The sequence below is a fragment of the Streptopelia decaocto genome (assembly GCF_964273445.1).
Source record: "Streptopelia decaocto genome assembly, chromosome: 1".
NCBI lineage: Eukaryota > Metazoa > Chordata > Aves > Columbiformes > Columbidae > Streptopelia > Streptopelia decaocto.
Genome location: NC_138663.1, coordinates 118,068,421 through 118,080,558, shown reverse-complemented (window position 1 = coordinate 118,080,558; position 12,138 = coordinate 118,068,421). Strand labels below are relative to the sequence as shown.

General features: G+C 39.6%; 1 protein-coding gene across 1 annotated transcript in view; it reads right to left on the bottom strand.

Annotated features, from left to right (window-relative positions):
* DSCAM (DS cell adhesion molecule) overlaps positions 1–8,269 on the bottom strand; it is a 471,903-nt gene extending 463,634 nt beyond the window's left edge. The window contains exon 1 of the mRNA XM_082049341.1: positions 7,767–8,269. Within this exon, the coding sequence (XP_081905467.1) occupies positions 7,767–7,809 (43 nt within the window). The 5' untranslated portion in view covers positions 7,810–8,269. The remainder of the gene's footprint in view (positions 1–7,766) is intronic.
* Positions 8,270–12,138: the final 3,869 nt, after the last annotated feature.

The window sequence follows — 12,138 nt, the reverse complement described above, 5'->3', positions numbered from 1 at the left end:
GGAACAAAGGAAAGCTTGCTAAATATACACGGCTAGAAGCATGACTAGTATAATGGAAATCATTACTCTAGACATTTGGGAATCACTTTACTATGATGTCAAAAAAAATCTCTACATTAGATGTCTGCAGACATATCTACAGAACTTGTGCTTCAGTGACAGTCTCCCAAATTACCTCATTCATATCATGACATAACGAAGCTGCAACCCAAATTATGGTTGACGTGTGGAGAAACAATATGTGAAGTGTCTTTTAAACTGACCCACAGTCAGTTTTAACTGACTTCCCTAAGGGGAAGAAAAGTCTCAGCTGGAGAGTGCATGCAGGACCTTCTGGATGGTGAACCACAGGAAGCCTTTTCCTTTTCAACTGAGGTCCACCTAAAGCCTGGTTTTCTTGAATGACACCTTTTCTACTAAGATCCCACTACAGAGACATCAGAATCTGCTTTTATTAACAAAACGGATTTGATCAAGGGCTTCCTCTGTCCTTAGCTCAAGCCAGAAGTGGTCTAACATCATGTTACATGCTCACCTCATAATTTTCCGGAGGCTGACTTTATATATTCACATTATTTTCCTGAGTCATGGGCAAAATTGCAAATAACAACTTTCCCACAGAAAACTCCAAAGACTTCAGAAGGTAATACTTCAAAACATAACAAACAAACAAAAAACCCACAATTATTTCTGATAGAAACAACCATCATGCAAGAGAATTTAGCAAAAGCCAGAGCTTACATTTTATGCATCACCTTTCCACAGTCTGGGAAAAAGCAACCAACTAGCATTTTGGTACACTCAAATCCTACCACAAGATTTGTGCAGACCAGTACCCACTGTAACAACAACATGAGTTCCTCCAAGTCTGCACATTTCAGTATCCCAGTTAACCTTCTCTGTCAGCTTAAACAAGAGCCACATGTCAAAGGTTTGCATTTGGTATTTGAATTCCATACCAACTGCTAAACCTCTAGGAAACTCTACGGAACAACAACGAATTGTGATGGAGATGCTTCTAAAGAACAGAACTGCAAACAAACATTTCTATCAAGTCCCTTGAATCTGTGGCACCTATAAACTGGGGCCATGGAATGCTGCTACTCAGTCTTATCTGTAGAATCACTCTGAGCAGATTATGTAGATAGGCAACTATTTGCAGCTACAATGCAACATAATTATATTCTAGCTGTACTGAAAGATCCCTAGTCCTTTCAAGAATCATGTTTCTGATATTCTTAAAACACTGGAGGGCTCCCCAAAATTTACTCAAACAATTACTTTGGATGACAGAAAGCTACTAAGAAAAATTTTTAGCAAAGCAAAAACATAAATCTTAAACCATAAATCTTCTGCATGGGATTACCGTGTAAGTAATTGGAAGAAATTATCACTATATTTGGACAGCAAAACAAGTGCCAGATTTTCCATATACAGTAGATTTTAAGCAATTACAAGCTATAGATACTTACATACGTGTGTGTGTGTAACTATATATATATAAAAAAAAAAAAAAAAAAAAAAAAAAAACATAAGGAACTGTATCCCTGACATATTAGCTTAAGAGCCATATGAGCAGGATGATGATGTGCATGTACAGCCTTTGGATGTTAACCAGGCAAAAAATTTCTCAGATGGTCCTTGTGTATGCCTTTGCACCTGCCACTTGGACATGTACCAGGGTGCTATTTCCAGATGTGCTCTCGGGCTGCTCTGTGACCCGTGTTCCTGTGCTCGTGCAGGGTCTGTCCTTCTGGAAGCTTCAGCAGAGGCACATCAGTGATTCAGCCTGGGTCGCCAGGCTGCTCTCTCCCTCAATTACTAGGAAGCTCCAGGGAGGCTGGTGTTTAGTATGGAGGTGACTCTCTTTCTCAAAGCCTTTGCATTTAAAAATGGTTTTCTATAAATAGGATTGCTGGCTCACTCTTAAATCTTACTCCCTGTCTTTTAAGTTAAAAAATAGCTTAAATAAGAATTCTGGGAAGACTTGTTAAAACTCTGTCATCCTGTCTAGCCAGCCATTCGCCTTTCTTTCCTCAGTATGTATTGTAACATTCGTTGCCCATTCCACCATGAAAGGTATATACTGATGTATCCTAGTTTCACTTTTTCTGATGAGTAATCCAATGCCCTGATAGGGAAAAAAATACTTATGAGGTAACAAGAATTTTTCAGTGAATGGAATTATTAAAAAAAAAATGGCAATAGCAAGAAAAACCAACAGTGCTAAAAAGTACCTCAGTAATATGTGGCTTGTTCTTAAGGAGTTTCTCTTCATTGGTCTAAAATATTGTGCTGTGAAAGGGTCTTATGAAATACCTCTCATTTTTTTTTACTTAGAAATTACCAGTTGTTTGAGGAGATGCTTTTAAGATACAGGGAAGTGAAGACTGAGAAGACAGGGTTTCTTTCAATAACACCATAATGTGAAATCTTCATTTCATTGATTTCATAACAGGTTAAAGAGAAAGGAAATGCTGATAAAAAGGATTATGAAATGTGTCAAAATATATTGTGAAACAAGTAATTTAACTGCATACACCTACACATTCACCTTGAAATAATTAAGTATGCTGACCTACAGATCTGTATGGCTTAAATGGATTTTTTTTAGTACTTTTAGAGTTTCAATGACTCAAAAGAAATAACTTTTTTTTTTTTTTAATCAAATAATTGTACCTTAGAACAATTAAGTTGAATATAATCTTTTCTGCCTTCACCAGTTTCTAAAAGTGAAAGCTGGAATTAGTGTCCTTCCCACTGGAAATCTGGAAGTCCTACACTGAGACACTGATAAATGCTATGCTCCAATCAAAAATCAAAGTCTTAATGACCAATATGTTCAAATAGGCCTTGATTCTATGCACAACTTGTTATTTAGAGTAAACTTTAAGGGGAAAGGAGAGAATTTCATCTATTTTGCTCCTTAATCTACTACCCCAACCTACTCTCCCACTCCCATCCCCCCCAGAAAAAAAAAAAAACAAAGATGTTTGATATTATTTCTTTTTGCCTTTTTCCTGTCACTTCAATGCTTATTAAAAAGGTAAAGGAGATTATTTCCCCACTCCAAACAACCACAACACCTGAGAGAGCAGTATATTTGTTAAGATATTAAACCAGGCAAAGATACAAAAAGTTGAGGTCCAGCCTGAGCCCAGCTGCTCCTGTAACCAGAGCCTTGCACAGCTCCTGAGCTGAAGGAAATTTCTGCATGAGCTATTCAAAGCCCACAAGACCCTCCCAAATAATTCAGTTTATTGGTATATTGCATGAAAAGAATTTACTCAAGAGCAAACAAAATAAAAACCAACTTCTAAACTTTTCCAGATGCAGCACCGCTAAAGAGATGCCACTGCAATCACAGTCCAGAGCTGCAAGATGCTTAACAGCATTTATGGGTTTGTTTTTACCACCTGTGTAAATCAACTTCACTTTAAACCGTGCCTGAAAATGCCTCCAATTGTCACTCCCGTCTGCCACTCAGTGCCATGGAAAGAAGATGCAGCGCCCACCAGTTCAGAAGTTTAGCAGCCATTGATACAGAAACGCAGACAAAACACCTCCTTCGGGCGCTGTCGGCTCCCACGGCACTGGGGATCGCTGCCGGACACATGTGGTTTGCTGCCCACTAGTGTCGCGTGGCCCTGGCTCTGCACAGGCAGCGCCGTGCTGCCCACCCACGGCCAGAACGCCACAGCCCACCGGCCCCGAAGCCTGGGGTCAGTGCACCCTGAGCTGAGATGAAATGCTTCTTTTGAAATGAAAATGGAGGTTTTCAGAGCACTCTGGCTGCCTAGCTGTTATATTTTTTTTTTCCTCTATTTGGCATTTGATGATTAATTACATCATAGCTTGAGTAAGAGCAGATTAAAAACACCATCAGCTGCATGGTGACACTCACAAACATATAGCAAGCTAAATGCTTTCTGCTTGTGCATTAAACTTTCTGAGGTGAGGATTTGGTTACACAATCCCAAATAAGCTATACACGTATTACAATATGTTTCTACAAAGGCAGACGTTTGCTCTTTTCCTCAAATGTTTCTTCTCCAACACTGAGAGTCACCATTTTCTTTGAGGAGTATCGTAAATACCACTGTCACTTTCACTGCTCATTCTCTGGACTAACCCTTGCTCTCAGTTCAGTGTGATCCCTCTGAGTCTTCTAACATGCTGCTAAAGCCCATATAGAGAGACATAGGGCAGGGGAAGGATTTAAACAGGAAATCATTTTAATGGAAATTTCTTTTTAGTGACATCTGTACTGTATTGGGTGCTTCCTGATGCTCCATTGATTTCAGCAGAACATCTATGGACAACAGGCATATAAGAAATGCAGCCAGAGAGAAGCCTACAAATGAGTTCAGCATAAACACACCAGAGACTGAATGATACCAAAAGACAATCAGTCCTGAAAACAGGATCCTAATTCTGAACTAACTTTATCACAGTAATTACAATAAACAGTCAGGATTTTGAAGGAGGCCATTCTCTCCTCACAGCATCCTCTAACTTCTCCCTCCTCTTTTCCCTGTAATTAGTGAAGTGCTCCCTTCCTAATTATGGCCAGCCTACAGTAGACTTCTGCTGTTAATGTCACATGCATACTCCTGGAATATTTGGGTATAGTAACATGGAAGGTAGTGCAGATATAGTAACCCTGAAGGTAACTCAAAAGTATTGCTCAGGATTCTCCCTGCATGACTCAGGCTTTGAAAGCAGTGAATTTAGCTGCATAGCTCCCAGTGATGTCTATATCATCCCACGCACTTACTAAGGCTGCAATGGATTTATGGTTAATATTTACCTGTATTTTTAAGAAACTCACAGCAATGAGAGTTTAAAGCATTTACAAAATGTGAAAACTTAGACCAGGTGTTTGGGAAGGTTTTGCTTCAGTCTTCAGAAATACTAATTGGATATAACAACATGTCAGTATTTTATTGTCCCCAAAAGGAAGCTATTTGACAAACAAAGCCTACCCAGTGACACTGTTCATATCTAATTTGACAAAATGTATTTGTGCTGAGTGACTGTATGGAAGCATGGGGGGGGCAACATTGCTATTGTTGTTCAGGTGATTTCCACTATGTTTGATAGAAATTTTGCCCAAGATGACAACTACAGGGTTAAATCCATAAAGTGTGAGTTTATTTTTTATTTCTTCCCTGGGGAGGAAAAATAAATAAATAAATAAATAAATAAATAAAAACCTATATATTTTAAAATTAAAATTAGAATGAGATGTAACATATAATTGAAAAACACTCATACATGTGTTTGTGTTTTACCTAAATGTAGTTATTTGTAGTATTGTTCCATAAAGGGTTCAAAAAAAGCAATGGCAGAAGCCAAGCAACCATCAATAGCCAGCCCTCCTTGCCCCAGATATAGTCATAAAAGAATACTGCTTCTCACACAATGGAGTTCAGATGTAGTTATACATAGAATAATGAAAATAAATGTGTACATGACATATCACTTTATACATGCAGTCGTTGCCTTCAAAGAGATACATATCTGATACGACACTGCATTAAAATCTGAAGTCCTTTAAAAATACTGTCCTCTGACTTGATTTTGATGGGAGAGTCCAAATAATTGTTATTAATAAATAAAACCAAGTTGTTCAGCCTTAACAGGAAGGTAGATTGTGTTTTCAAAAATTTATTTTAAAAAGATCCTAAACACATATACATTTTGACAAAAGTATGATGTTGAAACCAAACATACTTCTTAACTTGCATAGAGTCATTGAACCATCCATTACCTATTTCTACAATGCTTTCATCTTAAAATATTATCACACAAAACCAGTTAGTAATCTAGATTCACAAACATTGTTGTGAGGCAGTATAGAATCTATGCAGATGCTTCTATCATTTACACGTTATACTATCAAATTAGAAGAGTCTTTGGGATACAAATTTATGTTTGACTGTGATCCAAAAACACATGGATACTGAAAGTGAAATTGCTAGCTACTTCATAGATCAAGGAGGAAATGAAAGTGATTTTCATAGTATTTCAACCTCATTAAGCAAAAATTACTCTGTTCTTCAAAAACCACTGGAAGGGGGTCTAACTAGCTTAAAGCATAAAATTTATAACATCAGTACAGTAGACCAAAATACATGCTGCTTCTTTTTTACAATATGTAAGATTTCAGACAGAAACAAAGTTCTTTCCTATACAAATCTAGATTTAAATGAATAGCACTGGTAAGAGCATATACTTTCAGGCTGATTCAGTCTGTCTTATTAACAGCAAATCCCTCCCAGCAACGTATCTAGCTGAAGAGGATGGAGAGAAAGGCACAGTGCTGCCAGTAAAAATAAATAAATAATTAGATAAATAAAGAAATAAATAAATAGATAATTTCTTAACGTTAGAACTTGTTGTAGTTGTCTTACTGCTAGAAGAAATGCAAAATTTCAAAGTATACAATCTGGATTTTTCAATCATTTTGCGTTCTGTGGCACTCAGAAGATGAAAACGTTTTAAGATAGCCCTAAATACACACTTAAGATTCACCTCCTAATCTATGATCTATCCGTCTATTCGCACTGGACTGGCCATGCCTGTCAATGTATTTTCTCGTCCAGCATATACTTAAGTAGATGTGAAGGCACCCTCATCCAGCATTCATTCCTTACCCTTTGCTAGAGGTTCAATTATTTGTATCTTCCAGGAAAATCTTACACTTTGCCCTGTGCTTCTCTCACATTCATTCAATACAAGAAATATTTTCCTATTCTACCTGCTTTACCTATTTTGAGAATTGTGTGTTTAATCTTTCTGATTTAACTGCCAGGATGTGATGCATTACAGGCAATGCTACATTCTCAAATCCGAGGAAAAAGGAGCCAATGTAATAGAATTGCTAGAATCCCAGATTACAGCATAATTTTTTTCCTGTCCTTAAAACTGCAATGCTAATAGGCATTTGAATAAAAGTTATGCAATTTAAACGTATTTTCACATATGGCATGGTTTTCAATAACATATATCTCAATGTTCCAAAATACCCCCATGTACTACTAAAAAAAAATAAACTACAATAAATGTTAGACAGTCAAAGAGTTTGCAGAATAGAGAGAAAAATGAGAACAGGTTTACCCTTATTCTACTTCCCCTCTCATTTCCCCTTCCTAACTTTATAATTGACTAAAAGTCTTCAAAATTTTCAGATGATGTAATGCTTATGCATGCATATTTTTACATAAATGAGTGACCAAAAAAAAAAAAAATATAGAGCAGGAACATCTTTAGTGAAACGGTGAAAGAGAAATAATTTTAAAATACTACTTCTTAAATACATCAAAAAAATAATTGCTAGATGAAAGCACAGGGCGATTAAAAAAATACCCAAAAGGTAAAAGGAAGCAATATCTCAATGCAAACACTTAGGGTGAAAGCCCTTCAAATTATCCCCGTGTGCTCCGACGGATTTATACGGCACTTAACAAAATTCTGTACTTTTCCAGCTAAGAAGGAAAGGAAAAGCACCTCTATCCCTGCCTCTGCAAGCACCGTCTTATTCCGAATGAGGCAGACATACAGTAACGCGGCTAGGCTACTGGCTGTCACTTTGCTAGGTAAGCGAGTTTAAATGATTGCAGAGCAACCTTTGCCGTTCTCCTCACGGCTGCGAACAGCCGGCGCGACGCTCCCAACACAAAAGGCACAACCGCGACCCGCTCCCCGTCCTTCCCGAGGGGAGAAAGGGCCGGAGCCCCCAGGCGGGGGCCGGCAGCGCTCACCATGCGAGATGCTGTGGAGCAAGGCGACGGCCAACATCCACATGCCCCCGCCGCTCCCCCGCTCCCCGCTCCGGGCTCGCCCTCGCCCGCCGCGCCCACGGCCGGGCCGGAGCTGCCAGGCAGAGCGCAGCGGGTCCGGCCGCCGCCTCCCTCGGCTGCTGGTGGCTGCTCGGAGCCTGCGGGGCCGCTCGTCCGCCCAGCGAGCGAGCGCTCAGCCCCGCCTGCAGCCCCGCGGCTCCGCCGACACTCGCCGCCCGGCTCTCGGGCGGGGGAAGAGGCAGCCGGCGGCGGGGGCGGGGGGCGGCTGCGCGGCGCCCAGGTGTGTCCTTGGCTCGGGGAGGCGCCCGCAGGTTGGTGGCGCAGGCAGGGCCACAGGTGACCAAATCCTCCGGCGCAAGCACACGAGCATCCCCGGCAGCGGCCAGCCCCGAGCCGCGGCGAGCCGGCTCCTCACACACCTCCCGTCGGCCCGGCGGCAGGCAGGCAGGCGGGCGGGCACATCTTCCCTCTCCTGCAGCTCTAATCACATTGATCCCGCCGCTAACCTCCCCTGCCTCCCAGCACAGCGGAGCGGAGCCTTAACCCCAGCCCTCTGCAGTCTTAAAGCGCCACAAAGTCTCCACAGTGGAAAAAACCAAGACCAATAGAAGAAGGCAGCAGAATATCCAGCCTCTCAATAGTTGGCTGAACTGCGTCCGTTTGGCATCAGCTGAGTTGTATATGACTAATGTGTTGACAAGTCGTGTGCGGGGACTGGAGGAGAGGGCCTTTCTGGAAGGTCATAGCTCAGACAGGCAAGCGCATCAAATAATTGACTAGGAAACTGAAGGAACAAGAAAAAAAAATATATATATAATATATATATATATATATATATATATATATACATATCCCGATGATTACACAGCTCCAGATACTGTTTGGCCTTTCCTGTGTTTCTTTTTCTGTGGTAATTTTTTCTTCCCCCTGTAGCGAAAGAGTAAATTACATACTCTCTAACTAAAAGCAATTTCTGTATCTATTCTTTCTTCACATCTATGATGTGAAGGTTGGTCTAAAAAGGAAAAGAAAAAAAAAAGTAAAAAGGAAAAATATTAAATGAAGACAGCTAAAAAAATCAATATTGTGAAATACATAACAGCATTAGGGCAACTCTGAATTTAAACTGGAAGATGAAAAGCAAACACAACAAAGCAATAAGGAATCTCAGCCTGCAGAATCCCCAGTGTATTACCAAACAGGATCACTTCATACTGGGGGTCTTCACACAATACTTTTTTTTTTAATTGCTTTATAGCACCAGACATTGCTATGCTGCAAACAGTTAGTCTTCTGTACTGTAGTGAAACCCAAGAAAGGATGTCCCCCAAAAAGACATTGGATTGAACATGTGCAGAAAGCTCAGCAAAACAGCTGGACAGGGAAGAGTATCTGCCTGAAGATGTTCCTAAAGCCATATGAAATGGACCAAAATACATTCCCAAGGCATTGTATAAGGCACTTCGTTCTAATTCTGTGAAAACCTAAGACACAGCTGAAGCACAGTGAAAAACTGTAATACAATTGCTCAGTTCCCTGCAACCCATCTTGGCTAAGGTATCAGCCAGAAGAGACTGAAGCCCTGAAGTGAAAGTAAGAGAGATGAGACCAGCATTGAGCAGGGACTAGCTGCTCATGGTTGCCCTTAAGAATAACATGTGAGTAATCGGGAGTGTTGTTCAGTGGAAAATAGCATCTGATGCCATTAAAGAAAAATTGAAGAGAGAAGTACAAGTATCTTGAGGGAGGGGAAGGAAAAGAAAAAAAAAAAAAAAAAGAAATTTGCTTGTCTTGGGAATGAAGTTCTGAAATTCTGTTAAAAATGACAATACTTTAATCTCTTTGTTTAGAAGAGAGATAGCAACTAGCAGAAATGTGTAAGTATTCATTTGAGACCATTTTGGAGAATTTCATGACAGATTTCTTTAGGCAGCTCTTTCAGAATTGCTTTATTTCCCATTTTGAAGCCTAAAATATGTTTGGGGCTTAAGAGATACAACGCTATACCATATAGAATAAATATACCATCTTCTTATACCTTTAACCTCCTTTACTCATCTACATAACTCTAGCAGCCCTTGACAGATTTCAGTTTCATTTAAAGGATTCTCAAGCAAGTTTCTGTTCATTTTAATTTATTTAAAACAATAACAGCAACTTCAGATGAAAAGGAGAAGTCTTTAATCTGTTCTTCTGTGGCACTGAAAGGCAAGGGACCAACTTTCAGTGGGTATATAACCTTTTTTACATCAGCCAGCTAACTAGGCAGTGTAATCATAGTCCTGAGCTACGTTTAAGGAAGGGACACAATTTTGCATGAAAGCAGGGTTCACTGGTTCTGCCACTCAGGGAACTACTTGACTGAAACCTAAATTAAATAATCTGTCAAAGTGAAGAAACAAAACTATATGATAACTTCAACAGAGGGTACATGAAATCAGTCAGAATGCTACTTTTCAAATCTGAAAAATCAAGTATGACCAGGCTTCAACTACAACCAAAGCTAGTTAAGGTCATCAACCAAGGATAATCCCCTTTAATGTTTTTTGTTTTGGTTTATTTTTTTTTTTGGTTTATTAAAATAGAATGTTTTAGATTAAGTGGACAGAAATTATTTAATTCTTCCTAGAAAATCCAATCATTTTGCAGCAAGACACTGGAGTTAGAATTTGCAGATAATTATGTCTTCTCTGGAAAAAAAATATCCTGTGCAGCTATTACTATAGCTGTGATTAAGGGCCAGAAATCTTAAGATGGGCTTAAAATAAGTTCTTAAACTGAGTTTAGATCCTGTACTGGTTGACTGTATCAGGTTGATTATCCTTACTCTTAGCCTTCCGCAGCTACCACACAGACTCTATGAGGAAGATCTCTTGAAGTTAACAGAGATATGGCAACAGTATGCACTAGCTCAACACTTCACATTTCACTGGAGAAAGCACAAGCAGAAGAGTTCTCTGTTAGGACTTCACTGAAACCCCAATGCATTTGAGCCATCTGATTCCAATGGAGCATCCAGAACATCATAATTTCTGACAGTTCTGGCTACTCACATTCAAGCTGTCCCCTGAGCCACCTGCATGATGTACAGAAATACCAGTAGCATGATCAGTCTGACAACAACCCTACCAGCCACTGGCTTTCAGTTGAGCACACACACGGGTTAAATGGCAAGGTCTGCTAATCAATTTTGCAATGTGCATACATCATATTCTCATATTAAGTGAGAGTACACACAAGAAAGGACCACAGCAGAACAATACACCAGGCAAAAGGTGGATGCAAAGTGCCTTTGTGAAAATTAAGTAGGTTGCAATGATCCAACTGGCTGAATATTTTACATTCCCATATTGGAAGATGATGTACCTGGTCTATAACTTCTGTAGGCAGTCTTGCAGAAAAATTCTTCTTTCAAAGAAGAAGATAAAATGGCCTGTCTACAATAAGGCTGCATTGATTTGGACCTTAAAAAAATAACAAAGGAACCTTCCAAGGAGAGACTGGGCTGGGAGCAGCAGAAGTAATTGGTTCTATTCAGATCATGGATGGTTTCATAGGCTTTGGGCTTTAGGGAACTCCATCGCATATCTGCCATTGAAGCATTCAGCTATTCAAACAGAGCCCGTCATTGTCATTCAGGACGCAAAAATCTCATTTGCAATTTCAGCTTTGAAAATGGTTTAAAAAGTACCTGAGGGAAGAAAGAATGGGAGAGAAGCAGAGAGGAAGTGAAGAGAAAGCTTGGTGAGAGAGGAAGTTCTCAACAGTCAGAAAACTTTGGAGGAAAAAAAAATAATAAAAAATGAACATGCGTGAAACCAGAATCCAAATGACTGATCAGTCCAGTTTCTGGAAGAGATGACACCTTGGCCCAGTCATCCCCCAGTTTCTAAGTCATTCTGTGTCTCCCCATTATTGACCTCTTTCCCTGACTGTAGTCTTCTTGACTACATTCTTTCAGCGTAGTTATTCGAAAGAAAAATAGCAGTTATTAGTTTGTAGTTCAACTGAAGATAACTGCTAAGGACTGTCATCCAAGTAAACTAACTTCAATTGTAAATTTAGTTATGATTTTCATTTTGATAAGATTTCACTATGTTTTCAGTTCTACTGAGAAGGGAGTTGTAGTCCCAGTTAGTGTAAAAGCAAAACCAAAGCAGAAACAGATCACTCTGAGATATCGACAGTAGAGAAACAAAGCCTGGGACATTTCAGTAAGCAATTCTTTTTTTCCCTCTTTTAATGAAAAAGTGCAAAGATGAGTCATGGAAAGGATTTCTGAATATTTGGCTGAAGTAAATATCAGTCCACAGTATTCCAATCTCAATCTTCT